At 38.4% G+C, this 25,665-nt stretch overlaps 1 protein-coding gene and 1 pseudogene across 1 annotated transcript in view; both read left to right on the plus strand.

Moving 5' to 3' along the window:
* Positions 1-6,318: 6,318 nt before the first annotated feature.
* Positions 6,319-25,665, plus strand: part of LOC131789391 (inactive tyrosine-protein kinase 7-like) — a 172,566-nt gene continuing 153,219 nt past the window's right edge. The window contains 7 exon segments of the mRNA XM_066174580.1: positions 6,319-6,486; positions 7,042-7,317; positions 7,957-8,280; positions 11,662-11,925; positions 12,061-12,342; positions 13,640-13,888; positions 14,368-14,613. Of these exon segments, the coding sequence (XP_066030677.1) occupies positions 6,447-6,486; positions 7,042-7,317; positions 7,957-8,280; positions 11,662-11,925; positions 12,061-12,342; positions 13,640-13,888; positions 14,368-14,613 (1,681 nt within the window). The 5' untranslated portion in view covers positions 6,319-6,446.
* LOC136284359 (tyrosine kinase receptor Cad96Ca-like) lies at positions 15,941-20,132 on the plus strand (annotated as a pseudogene).

The raw sequence follows: 25,665 nt of genomic DNA on the forward strand, positions 1-25,665 counted from the left end.
CTCGTGCTTCGCAATCGTTTCTAATGATTTTTAACTTGGTAGTTCAATATTTAAAAATATCTTTCTAACCAATAACTTGTTGCCGACTATGTCACGCTACACCTTGTCTTGCTTGCAGAACCGGCGTAAATTTTTTGCGTCTCATTGGCGAACAGAGACAAGCGTTACAACAGAATTGACCTAAAAAAAAAAAAACTATGAACAGTGGGATGGGATAAATGTCATTTATGAGATTTATCCTCCGAAGGTAGCAGACACACTAGGTTTACAAAATTTGTCCGTATACGCATTTGAAAACACCAAAATAACTATAAAGATTTATTTACGTTCAAATATATCACCTTCTTATAGGTTTCGCTCGCATAGAAGCATGTGTTTACTTGTAACCGTCATTTCTTTGGAGAAAATGTTGCCTCGACAGAAAACCATGTTTGTTGTAGTCTCCGCCAGTGTCTGGGGAAAAAATGGCTTGAACAATTGGTGTAGGTACAGGGTACAGCTGGTTTTGCCTTTCTTTTTTTGTACTCCTCCTTCCGTGCGTGACTCACACTTCGTGCTTGCCTCCGTTTGTCTGAAAAACACAGAAAAATTGCGCCTGTTTTGCGTAACTTGGCCTCCTCAATGAAACTAAGGATTAATGATTTCCTCTTTCTTGTCTTGCTTTACATCACAACGGATGGTAACAAACAAACTCATCAGTCCGTAAGTACCTATTTATTGTGCTGTGTACATTTTGGTCTTGCTGTTTAAGCTTTAACCTACTAAATTGATTAAGGCGTCTAGATCGTATTTTCATAAATTTTGATTTGGATATATCTGGCCTAACCACAGGCGGTCCAAGCTCCAGAAATAAGAGTCACGGCGAAATTATAAGAGTTTGTATGAGAATATCTACGACAACTCTAAGGAATAAAAAAATATAATCAATTTCTCACTAAAAATACCTCACCTTACTTCCACAGTGCATCGCTTGTTATCTGACCATTTCTAGGTTTATTAACGTAGTAAGCGGTCAGATAACAAGCGATGCACTGTGGAAATAAGGTGTGGTATTTTTATTGAGAATTTGATTGTGTTCATTTTTTTTATTCCTAAGAGGTCTAAGAGCGATCGTAAATATTCCCATACAAACTCTTATAATTTCGCCATGACTCTTATTTCGCGAGATGATCATCTCACAGTTGGAGCTTGGGCCGCCTGTGGTCTAACAAACTTGTTCCGTTCTGTTCCTCACCGTAACATTACCTTAGGTCAGGCTGCAAGTATTGCAAAATATTCTTTTTTCTTGTAAGGGAGGATTTGTTTAAAGGTCTGTTCTTCGGTGTAATGATATTAAGAGCGTAATATGCCGTTGATCTATGTTGTGACGATAAACTGGACTTCGCGGGAAACGTACAAAACGGGGGAAATTAACTCGGTAGAGAGCACTCGGCTTACGAGAACGGAAACTCGTCACGATTTCCTGGCACACGGAGATCTACTTCGAGCGAGCTTGTGCGGACGTCAAGGAAGAGACAGCGTTTTTTTTCCACTGCAGACTTTATTCGTCGAACACTCTAACATACATCATGCCAGAGTCAAAGTTTCTGCTTATCTATGCAAGGTTGGTGTGGAAACTATCGTATGAAAGGAAATTAAAGTTACGAGTATAAACTCAGCTGCCAACTACCATGAGAACCAATTTTTCCAGAAAGATCACTTAACACTTATATTTACCTAAAAATTCCATCAGTAATAAATGACAAAAGTGCCCACATGCAGGTGCATAATGAAAGCGAGTAACGAGCAAAATCCAAAAGCTACTTTGATTTTTATACATTTCTTTGACTTACTAGAAGGAAAACCCGGATAAACCCGAATATTTTAAATAGGAAAGTATACGAATACATATGGAAGATTAGCGAATATATTTGCCCAAAAAAACCCACGAAAAACACTCTGTGTAATATTTTATGATATACATTAACAATTCAATTTTTTTCGGCTATAGTTTTTTTTAACAATGATAACAACAATTTGAATAGAACAATTCATTCATCTTTCTTGATAGCTCAACCGGTCGAGTCAAAGAACGAACAGAATACAAGAAGTAAATTGAAACGTGAAAAACAAAACTTGAACTAAGTAATTTTACACATGAATTTTTCCCTTAACAACATTTTACAATTGCACTATGCTGAAGCACGAAAAGTTTATCCTCGATGTAGAAGCCTTGCGACCAAACCGTGACCAAAACCGTTACTGGGAGACCAGATTTCATGAGTAATGTTAACTCGAAGGCTACAGAAACCCCGCTAGAAGCAGACTCACCAAGACTGGGGACCACTACATCGTCGCTGGGAGACCCTTCGAGTTAGCAATTCCTGCAACTGAATGGGATACCTTACACAGCGAAATAGTTTCCAGGATACCGAACGATGACGCTCGAAAACACAGGATTTGGCATCAAAAAATCAAAGAACACTACGCTGGTGCATGAAGTTTGATGCAAGACTGCTACCACTTCTGAGCAAAAATGTCACAAGCAGACCAAACCTGCATTTCAACGTAAGAAACCGCTATACGTACTGCCACCGGGCGATGATCGTTTGGCGTGAACACGGAAAAATTTATTAGGGGTAAGTTTCTCTTCGGTCTCAACGAATCCTTCAGTCGCTTCCGAGAAGACATATTTCACAGAGATGGCCAACGGAAACCGAAGGATCCCCCTTTCACCCCGGCTTTCGTGGTGAATCAAGTTATATCGTTTGAGGCGGCGTAACATACAAAGAAGCTTTTGGCTAATTCTACCACAAAAGAAGAAGTTCACTCTCCCACTTCCACGACAACGCACAAATTGGTCAAAAAACCTTCGGGCAGATCAAGACCTGGAACCTACCCTGACAGATCTTGCTTTTTCCATGTCACCAAGTGGCAACACTACCGTGACATATGCTCAGCATCAGGCCAGACTTGTAGCTGATGTCACAAAACTGATCACTTTGCAGGCGTCTGTCAACAGGTTGCCAGACAACCGAGCCTCCAAACCTGCCTTCCATAAACCTACCCCACCGGATCCCAGACGGGAACACATGAGATTGGTGGAACAAGAAGAACACTCCTACACCCTTCCCAAGGAAGGCATACAGTATGAGAACTCATTCACCCTCTAAAGCGGGCAACCCCTAACACTGATGTCACTACAACAGCCCCACCCTCTGACAAAGGCCATTTCGTCTTGCTTTTTTTGGAGAAACCAGAGCAAAAATTCCTTTCCAAATAGATTCGGCAGCCTCTTGAAACACACTTCCATCCTGCCACCTTTCCAGCATGCCCCGGGACTAATAAAAAAACTGTGATACTACTGTATTACAGTCTACCAACCAGACTCATTGGTCAACTTGCCCTCCCAGCCAGTAAAGGTAAATTCACGAACGACCTCACCTTTCAAGTCATTAACACTGTATAACCGAAGGTATCTTAATCCCCGGCTGAAGCGCCAATGACGTCCAATCGACCACGACCGCATCCTTATCGCCGTGCTTGAGGGATTTGAACAACGTCATGTGAAGCTGAATGTCAACAAGATGAAATTCCATATCTGCAAAGCCACCGTCATGAGCCATGTTACAACTATGGATGGCCTCCAGCCCAACCCTGTTACAATTAAAGCTATAATCGCCATGCTCATTCAAACCGAAAGCCAAGCAGTGCACCGATTGCTTGGGTTTATTAACTACCTGGCAAAATTCTGTTCCCAACTTAGCAGCGTCACTTAACTTCAATGCAACCTCAGCAAAAAGGACATACCGTTCCTATTGTCAACAAGGCACCAGCAAGCCTTTGATTCAGCAAAAGTCCCAGCCACCTCTGCAGCATGCCTGGCATACGTAACTGCGCCATTGATCCTTCAACTGGACGCCTCTGACTATGGCCAAGGAGCTGCCCTCTTACAACCAATCAAACCTCACAGTAGCAGCGCCCTTGACTTGTCTTCTCTACGACCTATTACGTTCAGTAAAAGGCCTAACCACTACCGAGAAGCGCTATGCGCAAATCGAAAAGGAGTCCCTGCCTATTGTTGAAGCCCTCAACACGCTTGAGCAATGGCTTTTGGGAAAATGCAACACAGAGTCTATAAAGACCACTAACCCTTTTAGTCGATCTTCAAGAAGGATCTCGCCTTAGCGCCTAAATGTCTCCAGAGGATGTTGCGTCTCCTACAGCGTTACAACTTTACTATCGTGTACAGAAAAGGTTCTCTCTTGCATTTAGCAGGCACGGTATCCAGAGCCCCATGTCAAGACGAAGCCGTCAACCCATCCATGTCGGACACCTACCATGTGTTTTACATTCATCATGCTCGCTTGGACCTCACCGGCCCTCACCGATACCACTCGCGAGCAATTAGGCAATGCCACATCATCATGCCCTGACGTGTACTTGATGCAGCATTACCCACTCAACGGTTCGCGAAGAACTCAACATTGTAAATGATATTCTTCTTAAGTCTACTCGCGCCATCGTCCCTACCTCTCTCAGACCAAGTATGCTGAGTAAAATCCACTACTGCCATCGGGGAGCAGAATATTGCCTTCGTTTCACATAGAAGCATGTTTTTAGTCATGCCCTACCTGCTCCCAGTGTGGAAAGCAAGCCACCACTGACCATACTATCCCCTCCTGTCCCTACACGACCTTGACAGGTCATCTTGCAAGATATATTTGAGTTCCAACATAAGCAGTACCTAGTCATCGTAAACCATTACAGTGATTTCTATGAGTTGGACCAGCTGATAAACACTCAATCCACTACCATCGTCGTGCTCGCCAAAGCCCACTTTGCCCGCCACGGCATCCCAGTAAGTTGGTTGACAGACAATGACCCGAAAGTCAAAGAAGTTTAATGACAACGAACCTTACTAGAAAGTGGGCTGACAGAGTACAACCTCACAAGAGCACTCCATATCCTCAGTGCCTTCCTTTTGTAACATTTTTCTTCTTTTTCTTGTTATTATCTTGTTATTATTGAACAATGGGTCACATTAATTTTGTCTTGGACTTCGGAGACAATATTTGTTTGTATTTGCATTTGTATGTATATATATATTTTTTTTTGGCGAGGGAGGATGTCATGTCACCGTTGCGTTACTCGCGCATGATTGCATCACATTCTAAAGTTCCCGTATCAACGCGTGCTCGGGGGTATGAATAAATTAGTTCATAATGTCTGCCCACGTATTTATTCATCGTCAATCTAGATAGTATACTGCTTAACAAGCACACTTATAATTTCCATCTATTTTATTTTTAAGTGTATAAATAAGTTCTCTAGAGTCAGAATCTCATTCCTTAATTTGGCTATTTTGTCATTGTATTTTTTATAATGTTCGCCGAGTGCTTTCCTTTGAGCGGTTGCCTATTTACACGTTTTTTCTCGTGAGATATAGTTTTCGTCTTCTTCACCTAGACTTTGTGTAAAGTATTCCGTAAGAGAGTTGTCAAAGGTGGACATTAGTGCAACTGTTTATAATGGCTACAACAATATCGACGGTTTCGACTCTTCACGAGTCTCTTCAGCTTTTGTTTGAAGATGGTGTTGCAATAGCAAGGTCTTTCAGGGAAAGGTAGAGTGGTGTTCTCAATTCCGTTCCCGAGTGGCAATTGCTTCTGTGACTTTTTTATACGTAGATCGTTAGGCTTGAGGATCGAGTTTCCATTATTCCTATTGGTCTTTGATGTTGGTTAGGAAACCAATAAGGAGCAGGCCATTTCGATCTCACCCGATCTGAAGGTGAGAGTGAGTTTTTAGGAAGGCCTTTTCTGCTGCATAATTCGCTCGAAAAGCTACTAAGACTCATAATTGAAATTTGTTACGGTTTCCCGTAGTGTTTGTTTCCGTTCCCCCTAAAAAGGAGGGGCTTAAAATGTTGTTTTTTAAGCTATAGTTTGGGTATCGTGCATTTGTACATTAACTGATTATACACGTCAGAGTGTTAGCACATAAAGGACGGGGTCTGTCTGAAAACTATCAACATTAGAATCAAGGTAAAGACAGACCGGCACGGATTCCCCATCGCATTATCGCCTTCAAATTACATTTTTGCTCTTACAAGCGTGTCTCGATAAGTTTATTGCAAACCCTACGTCATCGCGCCAAATACCAAATCAATGAGTCTACCGTAACCAAATGTTAACATAAGCATTAAAAGTAATTATAGAGAAAGGTAGAAATATAGACTGCACCACTCTCTTACATACTTTATTTTGTTAGATGATCCAAACACGTCGTCTGTGCTTTTTTATCAAATGTTTTTGTTTACAACATTGTTAGTGGATGGTGGCTGGAGTGAGTGGAACTCCTGGAGTATCTGTACCAAGCCAGTTGGTGGTATACAAACAAGACAGAGAGAATGCGCCAATCCAGAACCAGCATATGGTGGGAAACACTGCGATGGGACCGGAGCAATGCTAAGAGAATGTAACAACATGTTCAGTTGCCAAGAAGGTAACATACAAACTTCAAAATTTAGGAGTTCATTATAAGTGAGAAATCCTTCATGAATGCACAAACTCTGTATATGTATGGAGTTCACTATGCTTTTCTTGAAAGAAACAAAACAAGTCTCCCCTATCATTAGTACTACAATATAGGTACTAAATTCTCGGAGCAAGCTTTCGCTGATATTTGTGGTCGCTCTGTAAGAAGTCTGCATTATCAGCGCAATGGCGATTACAAATTTCGTTGGACTGCCCGTAAGCAATACCTTTTTAGCTAATGCGGTAATGCTAACTATCATCTAATGATAAGAAGTATGTTTAAAAATGCGAGGGCCTCAGTTGCTAAAGAACATTTTGGCATTGACCTGCTGGCAAAGAAAATCATGTTAGCTAGAAAGGAAATTCTTCCACCATAAACTGAAAAGAAATATTTCAACAAAGCAAGGACTACTGTTACTAGGTAATTATTTGGGGACATCATCAACACAAGAATTTACCTATACTGAAGTAGTTCACGCTGTTTATTGTTATCCTTATTTATCATTTTTTTTTATACTTGAAGAATTTCCCCTGCGTTTTGAAACAGAGAAGAACCCATCTGTCGGTACAATGAAGATATTCTCAAACAGCAGCTGGCAAAAGCTTTGTACCAGTCAATGGGATGAAGCAGATGAAAATTCAACCTGCATGGCCATGGGCTACTATAGCAACGTTGTGTATGCTAATGACACATGGTACCCAGAACGTGGCAATGCTTCCGAGATGTCCACCCACTACAACTGTACCATTCCCACCACATGTCAAAACAACTTGAAAAAGAAACAACAATTTTGCAAAGGTGATAATAAATTGAACTCATGTAATATCCACATAATCTCCAAAGATGGTAACTTGATAGATTTACTCACACTCCAGGGAAGAAAACTTTCCCAAGATCAATGATTGTTCATCTTCGGGTATCTTTTAGGTTCTAAAAAGGTATCTATCGCTAAAAATCTAGTGAGTTTCTATTGTTTACACCCTAAGACGATTATAGTTGATTTACTGCCGAGAGAAGAACCTAGCTGCGCAATTTTCTAGATTATTCCGTGAGAAATGCTTTAAAAATGAGGTTCTAGTTTAAAATGTAAATTACCCTTTTGTGTTCTCCGAAAGTAAACGTTTTCGGGCAAAGAAAACATGTCTTGAATGTTTCCAAATATTTTGAAAAAAATATCTAATTTTACAAGTTAAAACTCAGTTATGAAGCAATGAAAAAGAGGTTTGTCGTAAAACATTGCAGCGAGGAACCACATCGTGACAACGAACGATGCGGCCAACGTTCGAATACTGAATAATTTGCACCCAGAATTTCCCTTAAAACAAAACACTTAGACTGGCATGAACTATTTATCATTTCGTGATTTATAGGCATTCTTGATTCTTGATAATTAGTGTTTTCCATCTTAACGGATTGAACTTTTTGTAATTTCATAAGTTCCTGTTCGCTTGAATGGCGCAAATGTGGACTATGGAGGAAGAGTGGAAGTGTTTTACAAGGGGAAATGGGCAAAGATATGTAAGAATAAATGGGACCTTCATGATGTCAAAGTTATTTGTCGTCAACTTGGCTTTGAAGAGGCTTTGGCGGAATTTATTGGGTCAGACATAAAGGCTGAGGGAATACCTTTAGCAATGTCCGATGTCTCTTGCACCGGAGAAGAGTTTGAACTTGCATTATGCGATCGCATTGATGGGAAGTTAAATATTCCACCTCAATGTCAATCGGATGACAAGGGTTCTCAAGCGTTGTGTCAACCAAGTAAGCAACTAATTTTTTAGGTGTGATTAGTTATGCTGGTTTTCGTGGTTGTCAATCTTCTTCCCATTGACCTTCTAAAGTAGAGGGAAATCAGAGTAAATTGAATACACAGATGACCAGAAGACCATTTCTCAAAACATTCTGCTGAAGTATAACTCGCGGACAAGCATATAACTGTTCGCAGATTTTATACTTTGTATTTTATATTTCGCATACTTTGTAGCCCAATATATCCTAATAATTGTGGTGTAGTTTTGTTGTGAAAATGCATTTCAGTTTTCGAGAAATTATTTTTTTCGTTCGACCGCTCAAATATGCAAATTTTCACCCTGAATATTACCCGAGTTGTGTGACTTCATGTAACGAATTTACTTGACCTTCGATAACCCTGTCAACATAATCCTTTGTTTTATCATCTAAACTTAATCCCCTGTCATTATTGAAGCTGGCAAAAATATATGTACTTTTTGGTGAATATTATTGTCCGACATACTTTTCCTATGTCGAAAAGTAGCACCAAAACAAAGACAGTTTTAACAATGACCGATATGACAGAATCTACTGAGCTTCAAGCTTTTAAAAGGCAAATGGATGGTTATAAAGTTACTGTAAAAATGTCCTTGTGTATTTATGTTGTTCTAAGGTGAGACGAACTCAAAGTCCGGCACTAAATTTAGGGTGTGTTTACATTGAGGTGGGGGACCTCAAGTCGCCTGTCCCGATAATTTCTTATTTTATTTTGATCATGTTTACATGATAGGTGGGGTGACCCGCCTGGGCGGGTTGCCCGGTCTGCCAGGTAGGGTAACCCTGTCAGCCGGGGTGACAATTTGCCGTGTAAACGTCTCAAGGTGGGGTAACCCGCCTAGCCGGGGTTGCGTTCATGACAAAAAGCGTGTATCACAGATAGTACGCAAGACTTCTGGAAAATTCATAATACCATCTTGTGCAAAATTACGGTCAATACCCACCCTGTCAGCACCTAACAACCCGCTTTTAACTGCTACGCTGCTACTGAAACAACGATTAGTGGCCACAAAAGTGACATTCAAATATTGTCAATTCAACATTAAAAAAAAAATCTTCATACAGGGTAAATATCCATTTGTGTTGGGATCAATTATTGCGTGACACAACTTAAGACCTGGCCTCCTCGCAAGAAGTAATACCGAAGCGTAATATAGTAACCGAAACAGCTTATTGGTCTTATAAAATCATAAATAAACAAGGTAAGAGTGTTTTGTTAGATTTTTTTACAAATTGTAGTGATTTATGCCAATAAACGGCGGCGAAAAGTAAGCAAATTTTGCCGGACTTTGAGTTCGTCTCACGATAGAACAACACAAAAACACAAGGACATTTTTAAAGTAACTTTATAACCATCCTTTTTAACTCGCTCTTGCGCGCATGCTCGCTCGCTCGATTGGTCGATTCCTGTAAACTTTTTTTCGATTTTAGGCTTTTGAGTGCATTTGATAGTTTTTGGCGAGTAATAAACAAACGAAATGGGGACCTTTGTTGCTAAGAATAGGGGTGGGTTGAAAAAGAAGCCAATGATAATCTTAAAAGAGTTTATATTTTTCGTTTTAGTTTCAACAAGCGGCGCCAGCGACTGGTAGGCGTGCGAGGATTCACACTGAAATAAGAGAACAACCTTCGTTTTTTATAAAATTGTAATTTACAATTCTTGAACTTGAAAACAATCCGAAGACTCATTAAAAAATATCACTTACTCCGAAGCGCTCGGAGTTTACAGGTTTTCAAAAGCTCTTCTGTTATGGCGTGAGATTGGGACAAAATCGATCATTACATTTCGTATCGTGTGTGTTTTCTGTATGAATCAACAGAAGATGCCGGCGACTGACGAGATTACAGGTTAACACGAAAATCAAATAACACCTAAACAAATAATTTTGGCTACCGATTTTCAGTGAATTTTTAAAGAACAATTTTCTTTTAAGTTCCAAGACAGTTTGAAGATTCAAAATAAATATTACGTACTAAAATGCGAAAGTTATACACCACAGAATTGATAAATAGCCTGAAATGAAATTCTATCTTGTTCTTGATTATGCGTTGCCTAGCAGGTGACCAAAATCTACCCAAGCGGAAATCCAAAATGACGGTGGCAGTCTGGGCTTAGTTATATCACTCAAAACTCGTTCCCGTTTAACTCATTTGATAAAGAAGGAATCATTAATGTTTCCATTAAGAGAGCATTGCCTTGATTTTCCAATATTTACAATGATAGACAGTAATTTTCACTTTTCACCCACATTTACTTCCAACCTTTTCTTTTGAACCAGAAACAAAAACGATATATGTTTAAAACACATGACATCATTCACCTTTGTCAAATGTAATAGCTTGATCATTTCAATTGTAATGCCTTCTTATCCCAACGTTACTTTGTTTCATTGCTACATTAGCGAACACTGAACTACTGCTCGTACTCTAAATATGACAATCAACCACAAAATTCCCTAAACCAGATAACATTAAACATAATCCAAAAAATCATGTAAATCATCTGTCAATTCACGAGTTTGCTCACAGAGCACTTTGATTTTTTTTGTAGAAGCTCAGTAGATTCTATCATATCGGTCATTGTTTAAACTGTCTTTGTTTTGGTGCTACTTTTCGACATAGAGGAAGTATGTCGGACAAAAATATTCACCAAAAAATAAATATTTTTTTGCTAGCTTCAATAATGAGAGGATTAAGTTAAGATGATAAAACAAAGGATTTTGTCGACAGAAATATCGGAGGTCAAATAAATTCGTTACGTGAGGGCAATATTCACGGTGAAAATTTGCATATTTGAGCGGTTGAACGAAAAAAAAAATTTCTCGAAAACTAAAATATATTTTCACAAAGAAACTACACCACAATTATTAGGACACATTGTCTACAAAATATGAAAGTTGGAGTGAAAGGAAATTTTGGGTGACTTGCCGTTGCTTGTCTGATGCATGTTGACATTAGCTCTTAAGAAACTTACCCTCCTTTTAGATGATTCAGCTTGGCCTTGAGGTGAAATGACGTTAGCTAGGGTATACACGACTTTCATGAATGTAATATGACTGCTCATAAAATCACTTGACTTCAGTTAAGGGTTACCTGATTTTTTTTAATGGGTGACATAACCATTTTTGGATGCGATATAAAGGTTACATTACTTTAATAATGGCTGATATGACTTTGTTTGGAGTAATGTAACTTAGTTTTCAGTACGACAAAGTTAAAAAATTTCCCAAGTTAAGCTTTAGTACAGGTAAATATATTCAATTTTTCTATCTCTTCTTGTAGTCCTTGTGTTAATTACACAAAATTTGACTTATTTTGACAACACCTTCCACACCGGACCATTTTTTTTTGCAGAGAACAAGAATGTTTTGAAAGGAGTTGAACTCTATTTTGATATTGGCAGCAGAGAAAAGCTTCATTGCTCTATAAACAATAAAACCAATCACGCTAGATGGGTCATCAATGGGCGAAAGCTTGAAATAACAAACTCTACTTCTCAAAGGATCAGGGCTGGAGACAATGGTGATCTGTTCATTGATGATGTACAGCTGTCTGATGGAGGAATATATGAATGCCAGAGATTGGAATATGTTCAATATAACATTGTCTACATTAATGGTATGAAAAAACAAATCTTCTTATATTGTAGAAATAGGCTTAACATGCATGACAATGTCATGTAAGACAAGTACACCTCTGACCTTTCAAAAGTGTAGCTACGATATTAGTACTTTTCATTACTCCTTTCAACAGCAAGATTTACTGAAAAGACGTTGGACCAACAAACCTTTATTGCGTACGAGTCTGGCATTATAAGCTGTAGTGCTGATGGAAAACCAAATCCCCAGATTTCTTGGAGTAAGAAAGGAGGAAAGCCCTTAGACCCGAAACGATTCACTCCATTATCCAGTGGCAGCCTGCGTATTGGTCCTGTAAAGCCTAAAGACAATGGAACATTCACTTGTACCATGAAACAAACTAAAGGAGCAAAGAGGGTTACAAGCAAAGATAAAGACATACTAGTGAGAGTTATAGGTGAGGGACCAATGAAATAATATATAGAAGGTCATAAATTCAGGTCTTCAAATGTGATTAATTTAATTTACTCAATTTCAAAACCTTTTCGGTGTTCATATTCGCAGCTATGTGAGGCGACATTTTATCGTGAATATGTTCGTTTGTTTTAGTTGTTTGAAAGTAGGGTGTCATGTTAAAAAAATTATACTTAGGTTATTTGTCTAGGTGTAGTTCCTCGTCATAACTCAAATTAAGTGCCCTTTGATAAAGTTTATAGTTTCTTTTCAAACTGGTAATGTGCCTTAGTCGACTTCGGTTGGTCGTAGTGACAAATTCACTTTCTGAATGCAGTATAATCGTTTGTCTGGCCATTAAGTCACTTTGGATATGGATCGCGACTTTTTGACTGCATATTGTGTCTTCTTCGTGCTATAAGGTTGGTAGATATGCATGACCTTATGAAACTCTCTGTTTGGCTGTGATTGGCTGGAATCCCACACAGGCTTCGATTGGCACACTTTGACCAAATGTTCTTCCGAAGTCCGCTGTCGCAAAGTTATCCTGTTTTTGTGTTTCTTGTGGTCAGCATCCATGTTTCTGGGATGTCTGCCCCAATGTCCAATTTATGTCCTAACAGGCAAAGTCTTATGTGGATGGCCTCTTTTACCCTGCATTTATAATAATAGGATCACTTTCAATGAACTCTACTTCAGTCCAGAGGAGGTGGTTTCCAGGTGTCTTCTGAAACTGCAAAGGCCTGTCTTGGCATGTCGTTTCTCGATCTGCGATATTGCTCGTTTAACCTCACTTCCATAGGTCTGCCTGTTCCGCTGATGTAAACTTTGCCGTACCTACATGGAATCTTGTAAACCACGGGCTCTTGTTTTAAAGATGCAGCGCCATGGATGGCGGGTGTATTGTTACTATCTGTAACATCAGTGAAGTGAATGGCATGCTTTCAGTTCTTCAAATGCTGTGGGAAGCTATCAGCGTTTTCGCGAACCAAGATTGTGAATGTGTCATATACATAGCGTTTCCAGATCCTTCGCTGGTAAGATGATAAGGTTATCGATTGCTCCTATGACTCTTTATGTGGAGATTAGCAATAACGGCAGACACCAGACTCCCCATGGCTGCGCCCTCAATACGAAGTTCGAAAGGTTCGCGATCTGACAAACGATTATACTTCATACTAAGCGCTACTAGTACTGTCATCATCAAATGTTCATTAAGTTACGTCGTCTAATGTATTCAGTGTAAATGATATAGGAAAACATCCGATTTTCCAAGAAAATGTTATTAATTTACCTTTTAGTTCGACCAAAAGTGGATATTTCTGGAGCAAGCGATCGCATCATAGAAGGAAGCAGTGTAAACTTGACGTGTAAAGTTGTGGCGGGTCGGCCTGAACCACAGATCACCTGGTTCAAGAATAATACATTGCAAGGACAGAGTTTGTCTCTCTTCTTTTCTGAGATAAAAAAGGAGGACGAAGGGCGGTACACTTGTAAGGCAGAGAATGAAGCAGGCATTTCTACCAAAGACATTGACATTTCTGTAAAGGGTGTGTTTGTAAAGCTCACAACTGTATTATAAATCAGTCATGCAATTGATATGTCTACAGAGTGTGGATCAATAGTCAGTGGGCCCGACTCTAGATTAAGGTGTCTGGGTCTGAGCTAAGGATAAGGTAATTGTGGAAAACTATCAGAAAAATTAAAAAATGCAAGGGCTTTCAGCTATTATCTACGACTGATTCACCAGTGAGGACCAGGTTAGTTATTCATTGCGAAGAACTGGAAAGTCTTTACAATTGTTCCTTTGTTCCCACACTTACAATTTGATGATTTCATGGCTAAGTTAGTAATATAGCCTGACTGACATGGTTTTTGGAAGGATTTGTTTGATATGATCAAAAAGTGGTTCATTTTCTTCCTCTTCTTCTTTTTTGTTATTTATTATATTTTCTTTTTGAGTGTGGGGGTGGTGTTGGGCTTGGTTGTTTCTAATTTTGTAATTTGTGTTTACACCCTTACTTTGCAGTTCCACCTCGTGTTAGTAATGAGTCAAGAAATCTCATCATTGCATTGGACTCCACATTTACAAAAGAGTGTTATTTGAGAGGTGATCCACAAGTATCTGTCAACTGGACCAAGGATGGAGTGCTACTTAGTAAAAACAACACCTTGGTTATTAGACAAGTGACGTTTGAAGATAAAGGCTATTATGAATGTACTGCTAGAAATGATTATGGCGAAGCAAAATCTTCCTTTTGGATCGATGTCACAGGTAAATCCTATATTGTAGATTATGTCATTAATCAAACTTTTAACTTGACAAAGCGTTTGGTTTTGAAGTTTAAGCCAAATTTAAATAGAACTGTTTTTGTGATTAGCAAAACAATAAATGTAACTTGGAAAAAAGACGGAGACTCACCATCCGAAAGAGCAAAGACTGATACACCATTATGGTGTAAAACTTGAATTTTGTTAGTACTTTTACTACCGTCGAGATTTGTCTAATGGCCATATATTTATCTTACACAATCAGCTAAGCAAGTGCCCCGAGCTATGCAAAGTTTCAACACTTCGTGGTATTACATTGGTGGATCGGTGGTGGTAGCAATTGTCATTTCGCTAATTGTCTGGTATTTCTGCAAGCGTCGAAGGACGGGTGACGTCAATTTTTCCGTGTTGTTTCAGATTTCTTTGTCTGAAAGTAAAAGAAGGAAATGTTTAAACTTATTTAACATGTCTGCTGGGAGGGATGGGGAACACTGAGCTAGAGTCTAAGAGTAGAGATATTTTTATAAGAATTACTCGCGTCCGGCCAAAAAATGCTAATTGTAGAGTTTTTTCACATCTGTATATGTTTTGATAACAATTATAAACTCAGCAAATATCAAGTCACTCCTAATTTGTGCAAATTCAAATTATACTGCCATTACACAGAAATTTTATTAGAATATTCGATTTAATGAATTAATGCAAAGCTTTACCTTCTTTTATCCCCTTTATTTCATCATTTGGAATTGCAGCTATGGCTCTGTAAGTCAACTATTTTAACTTTTATTCATCAAATTCATCGAAAAAAGAAAAAAAAACTACACCATTACCATGATGACGCAGTGCCTTTACTTTTATCGTGCTTATCGCGTTTATGATGCATTATTAACATTCATAAAGTGTTGTTAGAATCCGCTTCATTAGTTCCTTTGTTTAATTTCTTAATCTCATTAGTATCTTCCATCTATTTCCGGTTAGATTAATTCATAGATTAATTACTTTAAAAAAAAATGAAATGCGCGGAAAATTTCTGATTTTAAAACAAACTGTTTCTTGTTTAATTTTAACAAACGACGAAAGTAATGTTGAACTTCATCCGATTAACAAAGTGTACTTAAATAACAATAATTACTAATATGTTTTGTAAAAATCTATGCTCCTGGTTTTGTAAAAACATTGTTTTCTCACTATCGGGAAGAGAGATTATCTCGCCAATCAAGTTATCCCGCCAAATCAATTTTTTTACCCTCTGATTTCTCTTTTCTTTTTTTTTAACCTGAAAGTATACAAAGTTGATTTCCTATATTTAGTCCTGATCAAGAGCAGGCAATTCAGATGGAGCCATTGAATACGGAGGTAGATGAGTGGGAGGTTGCGGTGAACCGTGTCCTGCTACAAGATGTCATTGGACGAGGGGCGTTCGGAGCCGTGTGGAGAGCTCTCCTGAGTTCACCAAATGGACAACCTGGAAATCGGACAGTCGCTGCTAAATGTTTCACGCGTAAGCCTCCTTAAATGTGTTCTATTGATAAATATGTTGATCTCAGGGGTGGTTATAAAAATGTTTTATTTGGGGAGGGGGTGGGGGAGGGAAGGGGTGGTCCAAAATTACTTCCCGACCAACGCACAACCCCTCTTCTTCACTCAAGGCTACGCGCGGGAAACAAAAAGAGAAGGCGGGGGGAGGAGCAAAAAAACAAAGAAGATAATAAACCAGTTTGCTGCAATAATTCTTGTTTCCAACAAGTGGTGTAAAAGGTCACAATGCGCAACATTCCCCCCCCCGGGGGGTGTTGCAAATACGTTGGTTCCTTCCTCTTGATCCGCTGCTGAATCCAGTAGGCTTTTTTTTCCTTCCTTTGGGACCTATTCCCTTATTAGTGACTGATTATCCCGGGTTGAAGGAGGCAGTCTAACAGACTGACTACACGGTGCTTTTCGCTGTCAAAAGACATTTACCGAACCAAAGTCAAGCATCTGCATTGATAGTAAAACTAAAGAAAGCAAGAACTATTGATAGGATTCAAACCTCAACTGGTTTCGATTCGGCCTTTGTACTCACTGTCAACTCAGCCGTGGCTGAGGTCAGAGAGTTGGGCAATCTGCTAGCTGCGAAAATTATCATTCAAACGGTAATAGGAAGATGCGAGGTTTGTAACTCTTCCGGATTCTTTCTGGCTTGAACTTGCGTGGAACAAATGCATTAATCAGAATGTGTCTGAATTAATTTATACTTTTGTTGTAGCCACTGCTGGAGAGGAAGGAAGGATATGTCTGATGAGGGAAATTGAGCTGGGGAAACTTATCGGTGAAAACGTTCCGCCAAACATTGTAAAGTTCATGGGCTGTGTTACGAAAGAAAGTAAGTACTAAGCGTACAGCATCTTTTCTAGGTATATGTTATTAACGATGGTACAAATGCTAAATAAACCCTCTCAGGACCTCTTAACATAAGTTCCGTTAACAAAATGTTAATGGAACGAAGTTTCTTTTTTTTTTTTGGCAACTAGACTGTTTTTCTCCAAGAGCATGAATCCATCGGCAGTTTGCTAAGATCTCGATCGGATAGCCTGAAATCTCGTTAAATGGGCTAACCGGCTTTTTAACCTATGGCAAATTTTTAAAAGTAAATTTTGATGAGGGTTGATAACGAAAAATGAGTCCTTCGTGTAGGCTAAACTGCTTATGAAGAAAGTCATCGGGAAATTTTTCTTTTTATATATACAGTAAGGAGGGCCTTGACGTGGGGTTTATTTACTTTTTCTTTTGTTTTACGTCACTTAAGTTCACCCAATACTCATCATGGAGTACATGCCATGTGGTGACCTGCTTGGTTACCTGAGAAAATGCCGAGGGGTGAGGGATCGGTATTATCTTGGTGAGGGAAGAGCCCAGGATTTGACCAACTACGATCTTGTGATGTTTGCCAAACAAATCGCCGCCGGCATGGTGTTCCTTGGAACGCGAGGAGTAAGTAGATTACTTTTCACGTGTCAATTCTAACTCAGAAAAATCTTTCAGAGATTTAAACTTTTTATTTTTCAATAGCTCGGATTTTGGCAAACATATTTGAGTCCTTTTGAATTTAGATAAAACCTCTAAGACCTTTTTTAGCCATGATGCTTTTTGTTGACATTAACAGGTCACAGTATATGTCAACAAAATAAGTCAAAAGCTATGATTATCTGGAATGGTATAAAATTAAGCTTATGTAGCTGTCAAAGATCGAGTATGCGCTGATGCTTCATTTTTGCTGTTCGAAAGTAGAGTGAATAATATATATATATATATATATATACACATACATCAATATATATATATATATATATCTGAAAGTTGGACAAATCAATAAGACAACTTTTCTCTGACTCTGAGTTTCACACTTACGCGATCATCAGACAAAAAGTGGTGTCAAAAATATATATATATATAATACATACATATAATATATATATAATATATATATATATATATACATATATATATATAATATATATATATATATATATATGAAAGTTGGACAAATCCATAAGATATAACTTTTCTGTGACTCTGAGTTTCACACTTACGCGATCATCAGACAGATCAAGATCTGTAAACTCGTAAAGTTATGTCCTATTGATTTGTCCAACTTTCAGATATTCCGCGCTTTGCGAACGCATCGAGCGCCATACCGCAAGGATAGACTATAATCAAGGTTTATTATATATATATATATATATATATATATATATATATATATATATGAGGGTTGACCTTATCACTGAGACATAACTTTCTGTGACCCAGAGTTCTAAAATCTGTCTAATGTCGCGTAAGCGTGAAACTCAGAGTCACAGAAAAGTTAAGTCTTATTGATGCGAACGCATGGAGCACCATGCCGCAAAGATAGACTATGACAAATATATATATATATATATATATATTCATGTACAAACCTTATTGCGACACTTAAAAAAAATAAAGGGAAAAATGGAACTCCCTAGAAATCTGTAAAAGGAAACTAAGGTAAAGAGAGAACCATCTGTGTTTTTTCTTTTTTGGAACACAACGGGTCTTCTGTTGGTTTACCATTTCTAGATTTCATTTTATTATCATATATTATGATTATTAGCATAGTTATTCATGTTATCATTATTATTGTTATCACTAACGTTATTTTCGCTGTTGTAAAATTTTCTTTTTAATAAAAAAAATAGAAATCTTGGTTTTGTCAGCATTAAATCATTATATGGGGCCGACTTAGTTTGAGCCCTTTTTTCGTTCGAATATACTCAGACGTTTGATTCACCGCTGCACTATATAAAACCTATCGTTTCTTAGCTTTTATATTCTGGCTCCTTACCTTCTGATAGATTATCCATCGTGACCTGGCGGCTCGAAACGTTCTCCTTGACAAAAACTATGTTTGCAAAGTGACAGACTTTGGTATGGCATATCAAAGCTTCAAGTATGGCCATGGAAATGCCAAAAAGGTAGAAAACATTTTTTTGTTGCTTCAGTGCGGGGTTTTTCTGGAAAAAAGTTGTAAGCGTAAGCATATTCTCTGCACAATGTTAATGTACCTCGACTACCAACAGGGTTTCATAGCTCACTTTGAATTAAAAGAAAGAAACAAAACAAAACAGAGGTAGAAATAAACAGAATGAATACTCTGGCCTGGGCATCGGGATATGTCAATTTCATTAACGTTTTTTGTAAAGTCTCGCGAAAGGAATTACATTTTCTGTTTTCCATGACAGCTTTACGAAGGCTAACATTAGATTGACCTATAAGGGAACCAGAAATTTAGCTTTCTTTTCTCATTGAAACATATTTACATTATGCAGCTTCATAATTTTTTAAAGATGGCTTTTGAAAAAAAAAAGGACATAAGTTTTGTACGGCAAACGTTTATTGGTTGTTTCTCCAGGGATGTTTGCCAATCAAATGGACTGCACCAGAGATTATGCTGGGAGAACTTGCTGGACTTTCTACCTTGAGTGATGTGTATGTATAGATATGTATATTAATCCACCAAACTAACGAAATTACTATCTTGGATTTTTCTTGATCAATTCACGTTCAAAATTCACTCAGCGATTAATTGTAGAATATTTCTGATATGCTCTTGCCAGGTGGTCCTATGGAATCGTTTCTGTATGAGATAGTTACCCTTGGTAAGCCAAGCTATGTTCAGTCAATACATTTAACGCTTAGAACAGCAATGCGCAAGCGCTATAGAAGTGATGCTATTTTAATTACTATTATTTTAATAAAGATTTGTTTTACTTACTCCTTGGCCATTCATCACTGTAAAATTCTTTAAGATAATTCTTTAGTTCTTACGTAATGTTCCTTCCTGTAACTTAGTTGTGACACGGTCTCTGTAGAGTTGATAAATGAAGCAATGTGACATGCATTTGTCCTTATCCTTTGACAGGAGGAATTCCGTACGACGGATGGTCAGAAGGTATGGTGGTTGCAGAGGTCACCAAGGGATATCAGATGCCAAAGCCCGATCATGTTGATAACAAACTGTGAGTTGCAATTTTTTATCATAATACCAACGTGTTCCTAAAAATAACCTAAGATCCAAGACGACATATTTTAACCGTTCTCATTGCTGAAATCTTTGCAATAAAGCAACTGAACTACAATCATATCAGTAGGTTTCCGTTGATGTGAATGTGAACCAGGAGCATACCGTATTCAGCGAGATGCGGTTGTGGACAATTATGACATTAAAATGTATTGAAAAACATCAGAGCGAGTGTAGTAGTGTGATATGTTCAACGTCCCAGAACATGCCTAAACCATTGCCTATACTATTTTCAATAAAAGGACAAACCTTAACCATTGCCTATACTATTTTTAATCAAGATTCCAGTAGGAGGACCTTACTGGTCTTCTTTACACAATCCATAAAAAGGTAGTTAAGAGTATACCATGATTGTTAAATTTCAGGTATGATATCATAAAAAGGTGCTGGAACCGTAACCCTGACTTCCGTCCTCCTTTGAAAGCCTGCGACAAAGAATGGACAAATACATTCGTGAAGAGGTTTGTTTCTAGAATTGACAACTTCCTCATATTTTTTGCTTTTTAAAGACTCGAAAGCTTTTCAAACTTCTTACCTTGCCCCATGTGTTGGGAGCAATACTTAGTAGCTTTGGTTTTATTTCCGGTCGCTTTCTAAAAGCTTCAGCTGAGACCATTCATACTTCTGGTAAGAGACATTTTCCAGCCCGTCAGGCCATTTACGGGCATTTCAACTCGCTGGCTCCTTCTGATAGTTATGGCGGTTTGTTATCGTCCTCAGGGCATAAATCTGGTCAGTTCTACCCACCTACTTGCAACTTCTCTATTTTCAGAGAGGAAATAGGAAACTCACTTAGTATATCCGCGACTTTAAACCAAAGAGATTCTCAGTACGCCGGGGAAGTGATCGCACTTTCAGCTTGACTTTCCAGTGTTGTTAGCGATCTGCAGGCTAATGTATTACCCTCATTTGTTACTTTTTTCCTAAGGACATACGTGGAACTTCTTAAACTTGGGCGCTTATGACAAGGCAAAATACTCCAGGGGTTGAAGATCTCGGAGATGAAGACGCCAGGACCAATGTGAGGACAGGAGTTGCAAAGACGGCCCTCTGCTAATGAGATTGGGGAAAATGGGCACAGTGACCGTCGTTAGGGTACATAATCGTTCCTTCTCAGTGCTAAACTAAGTCAGTGTAGGTTTGTGTTAGTTAAATTTCTCTCCATTATAAGTATTAGAAGGAATATGCGAACGAAAGCTTTTGTCATTGATTAACAAAATGATAATAATAAAAGCACAAAAAAAACAATGAATATTAATTCTCAAAGAATGCTAATAAATAAATAATTTAATCGGGTTCAGGAATAAGGAAAATTGGGATAGATATGAAGTAAACTTCCGTAATCGATAAAATCAGAAGAGGAAAGAAAAGTAGAAGAAACAAAAACCAACCAACTTGAAAAACAGCTCGTTTATTGCAGATAGCTTGTACTGTGCAAACTTTTCATTGTTGTATTGTTTGAAACCATTCAGTAAATTTTTTTGTGGCAGACCTAGTAAGAGATTCTCCTGAAATTTGGGTAATAGTTTTGTAGTTCGGTAATAAATGAGTCGTGTGGTATTAATTAGCACCGAGGTATCACTTAACGAAGTCTATTCTTTAAATTATATATTGCATCACTTCTGGTGATTGGTTCCAACTTTCAAGTTACTGTTATTTGTTTTGCAAAAACAGGCGATTGCATTGTTATTGATATTTAACATTTTGCTCTTAGTATCACAGGATGTGGTCATAAACGGAGAGAACCGTTAATAGAGTGTGAGTTAATCAAATTATTAATTTTCTTAAGTGTATTCGATTTGTATGCGGAAAAAAAAACGCAATTTAAAGGGTGCGTTACGGTGGTAACGGAAACAATTTTGCCTATGGCAAAATGGAATGCTTGTTTAAAAACTTGACGAAATGAGAGCACGTTATCTGAGCGGTTTAATTTGGTGTCACAATTTCCAAACCACAATAAGTTGTATCGAAACAGAATGTAAACACCACTCTATTTGATATCTGCAATAAAAAGACTAGAGGCTTATCTTACTGACTATTTATGACTACCAAGTCAATTCTAGATTGTAACTATTCCGTAAAATAGAACATTCCTCGGGAATCTTTCCTTCTTGAGAGTTTATTTAACCTTTCGGCCAAAATGGATGAGCCCTCGTACGGCATCTGGGGAGTCCCAACAAAAGAAAACAAAACAGTTAGATTAAATTTTAACCTCGGGCAATTGTAACCTTTTACAGACGATATTTAGTAAGGTATTGTGGGGCTGTCAGTAGAACTGTGGGCCCTGTGATACTGATAACACCATGCACTCATCCAATTGCGGGTATAACAAAAGCAAACAAAGTTCATTGGTAAAAAACTACACAGTACAGGATAGCGATCATCAGCTGGATTAAGAATCCTCAGTGTCGTCTTCGTCATTTGAGGGTACGGGACTTCGCTTTTCCACGCCTTCGAACTCAAAACAAGAACCGCGTTCTATTATTTCGCGCACCGCAGTCTTCCTCTTCCAAGTCAGCTGGGAAAGCTGTAGCTGATGGACATACCGATATCAAAGTCCATCACTTTCCCTGTAAATGAAAAACACTAGGTCGCCCTACGGTCCTAAAATTTTCTTGAAAGTAGTTTCTTAGTCAATGTATCCTAGTGGCCATCTGCCTACGTGATTGGAAACTGATTTGTTGAACTGATCAAGTCGTTAATCTTCGCAGGTTCGATGGTTTACTATTATATAGCTACTGTATAAAAGAACACGTTGCATTGAACTCTTGAGAGCATCTGGTAAATAGATGGTTTATTGACTTTTTTATTTCCTTAGAATTTCACATTTAATTAAAAAATATTCGCTTGTAATACGTCGTCTAGTAGATAATCAAAAACTATCAAGGTTATACCAAACCTAGCTTATTCGCCATTTCCTCTGAACAGTTCGTAGGTGTAGCACTAAGCAATCACATCCAGGAAATAAACAAACGACTGTGACCATAAACTAAAACGTACAACTGTAACAAAAGTATTAGAATAGCAGACATTACTTCTCAGAAAACAATTTGCGTCCGCGCCAAGTGCATATTGATCATGTTCATCGTCATTTGATACGCGTCAGAATAAGCCTGTAGGTCAGGTAAACCATTTTTGCAGCTTCTTTGGTAAAGAAGTTCTCTAACATTTTCCTCCCTTAAACCCGGCTCCTCTCGTTTTTTGACATGCATGGAAAGTGGGCTATAACAACAAAAGAAAAAGAAAGTTTACAAAACAAAGGCGTACATACAACATAAACTTTGAAGCTTCAATATTAAAAGTAACAATTTAAAATAAAATATCTGCTGTTTTACAGGATTGCTGAGTGGGACACCGTGTATGGTGTTACCTCAGTGAAGTCGGATCACGTGGAAATTCTGACAATATAACCTGATTAAAGGACGTTATTAAATTATAATAAAAGTTCTTAAAGGTAAAGTAAAAGCGAATTATTTAGCAAAGCAGACAATTACTGTGCGTTGTCACAAAACTTACGTAGGTTTTGAAAAAAATGATATTTTTGGCTGCCGTATTTCTGTCAAGTTGAACGGAGTACGACTTGCAGCAAAGACCGTATTTGATTTTTGGCCTCATTGATGGCTGTCGAACCTTCAAGTTTCTCACGCTTTGAAACAATTATAAGAAAATTACAGAAGGAGTCACTGGGGCCTGTTTAAGTATAAGTATATGTGCATAAACTCCAATAGCTTTTTTACATTCAGGTGTAATGTAAGACATTTTTGTTAAAACAGGGCCTAAAATGAAAAACCACAAACGATATATATCTTGAAGACATTTTAGGGATGCAGTTATCGCCGTATATTTCTAAGAGTCTTAAAGTACTTAGTAGTCGACGTGCTTGTGTTTTAGATACGGACATTGGCTCTTTCCACCCGGCGAATTATGAGGCTGAGGGTAACTCTCGAGATGAACGAGGAGTAAGCCTAGGTAGTTTCCTTCATGCTAAGAAATCTGACATAAAGCATACGTCATGGTGGGAAACAGAACTCGAAGGCAGAATTGTCCTTTTACATGGCATGCTAATAAAAGGCCTCATTATTTGACTGCTACGAAAATTCAGCCAAGGTGTAAAATAAATAAATTACAGGAAAAATCCCCAAATCCTTTATCAAAGACAGGTTTGGAACTTCTATAGAATTCTGGACGTTTTCCTTCGCTTTTATACTGAAATATTGCACGAAGCTATCGTTATATTAAATTTTAATATAAGTTCCTGCAATTTAGCGCACGTAGCTCACTATTTTGACGATTTCGGTTTCGCACAGCTATTCGCATTATCTTCTTTAAAGTTTCTTCATAAGACGCTCTATCTCCTCTTTTGCATCTTGACCGTGATTCCTTTTCAGTTGATGATTCTATTCTTCCTTTGGGTTCTGGGGGTTGCTCTTTTGACATTGTCATCTTGTCGTGTAACCACCACGACCAGGGTTCTTCCCCCATTGACTGACACAGACTGTAATCACATGAAACTGAAAAAAAAAGATGAAGTGAATTTTCGTCAGAATTGTATGAATTAAGGTGACCCGACCGTTGTTTGCCAGCTACGACTCGCAACAGCACTATCGCCTTTGTTCTTGTGAACTGTGACAAAAAATCGTGGCACTGAGCGTTTTTAAAAAGTAACATCGAACATTGGCTGCATCGAGTTTTCCTGGGCGTTTTGTCCGGTAGTTGTGGCAGCATCCAATAAATTAACGGGACTTTTCCCAGTACATAAGCCAGCAAAACGTGCATAAAAAACATGTGGGACTACGAGAGTTTTTTACAGAATTCGATACCGAAACGTACAAAATATCAAGAGCATAGTCGGTTTATTGAAGTGGCGATAGAGAAAGTATTACCATGTGCCTGCTGGCAACAACTGCTAAATAAAGCAAATCTGAGCAATTGCATACACAACATATTTCCATTTTGATCCCAAATTACGGATTTCTTACCGATTAGCGTGCTTTCCCCATCATGAGCCAAGAAAGAAGGGCAATTCCAGAGCCAGTTGCTGCTGTGGTTATGGAGTAATTCTCCGCTTTGCCATTCGATTTCAGTTCAGCGCGGTTAAAATTTCAGGTCAAATGACCCCAGCCGAGCTTTTGAGCTTTGATAGTTGGAGCCAAGAAACTCGGAATATTTTTGGAACGACGAAAATAATTTATTCCTCTTCCGCGACCTTAACCCTGGCCTTACTTATTTCTATAGGCTTCTCTTTCCAGCGCGATAGAGGACTTACTATCGCTTTAATTAGCAAGCCATCGCAACACGTTCAGCAGGAAGAAAGTAGAAAGTCGTTAAACTACTAGCGCTGTCAAACCGTCTGTCAACTCACGCATAGACATCCCATGCGGACAAATTACGCAGACACTTTCGACAAGTCGTTCGATTGTAATTTCTCGCCACCAGACCACATAAACGCATAACAACATTAGACTCAACAAAAGA

This window comes from Pocillopora verrucosa, chromosome 11, assembly GCF_036669915.1.
Source record: "Pocillopora verrucosa isolate sample1 chromosome 11, ASM3666991v2, whole genome shotgun sequence".
NCBI classification, from domain to species: Eukaryota; Metazoa; Cnidaria; class Anthozoa; order Scleractinia; family Pocilloporidae; genus Pocillopora; species Pocillopora verrucosa.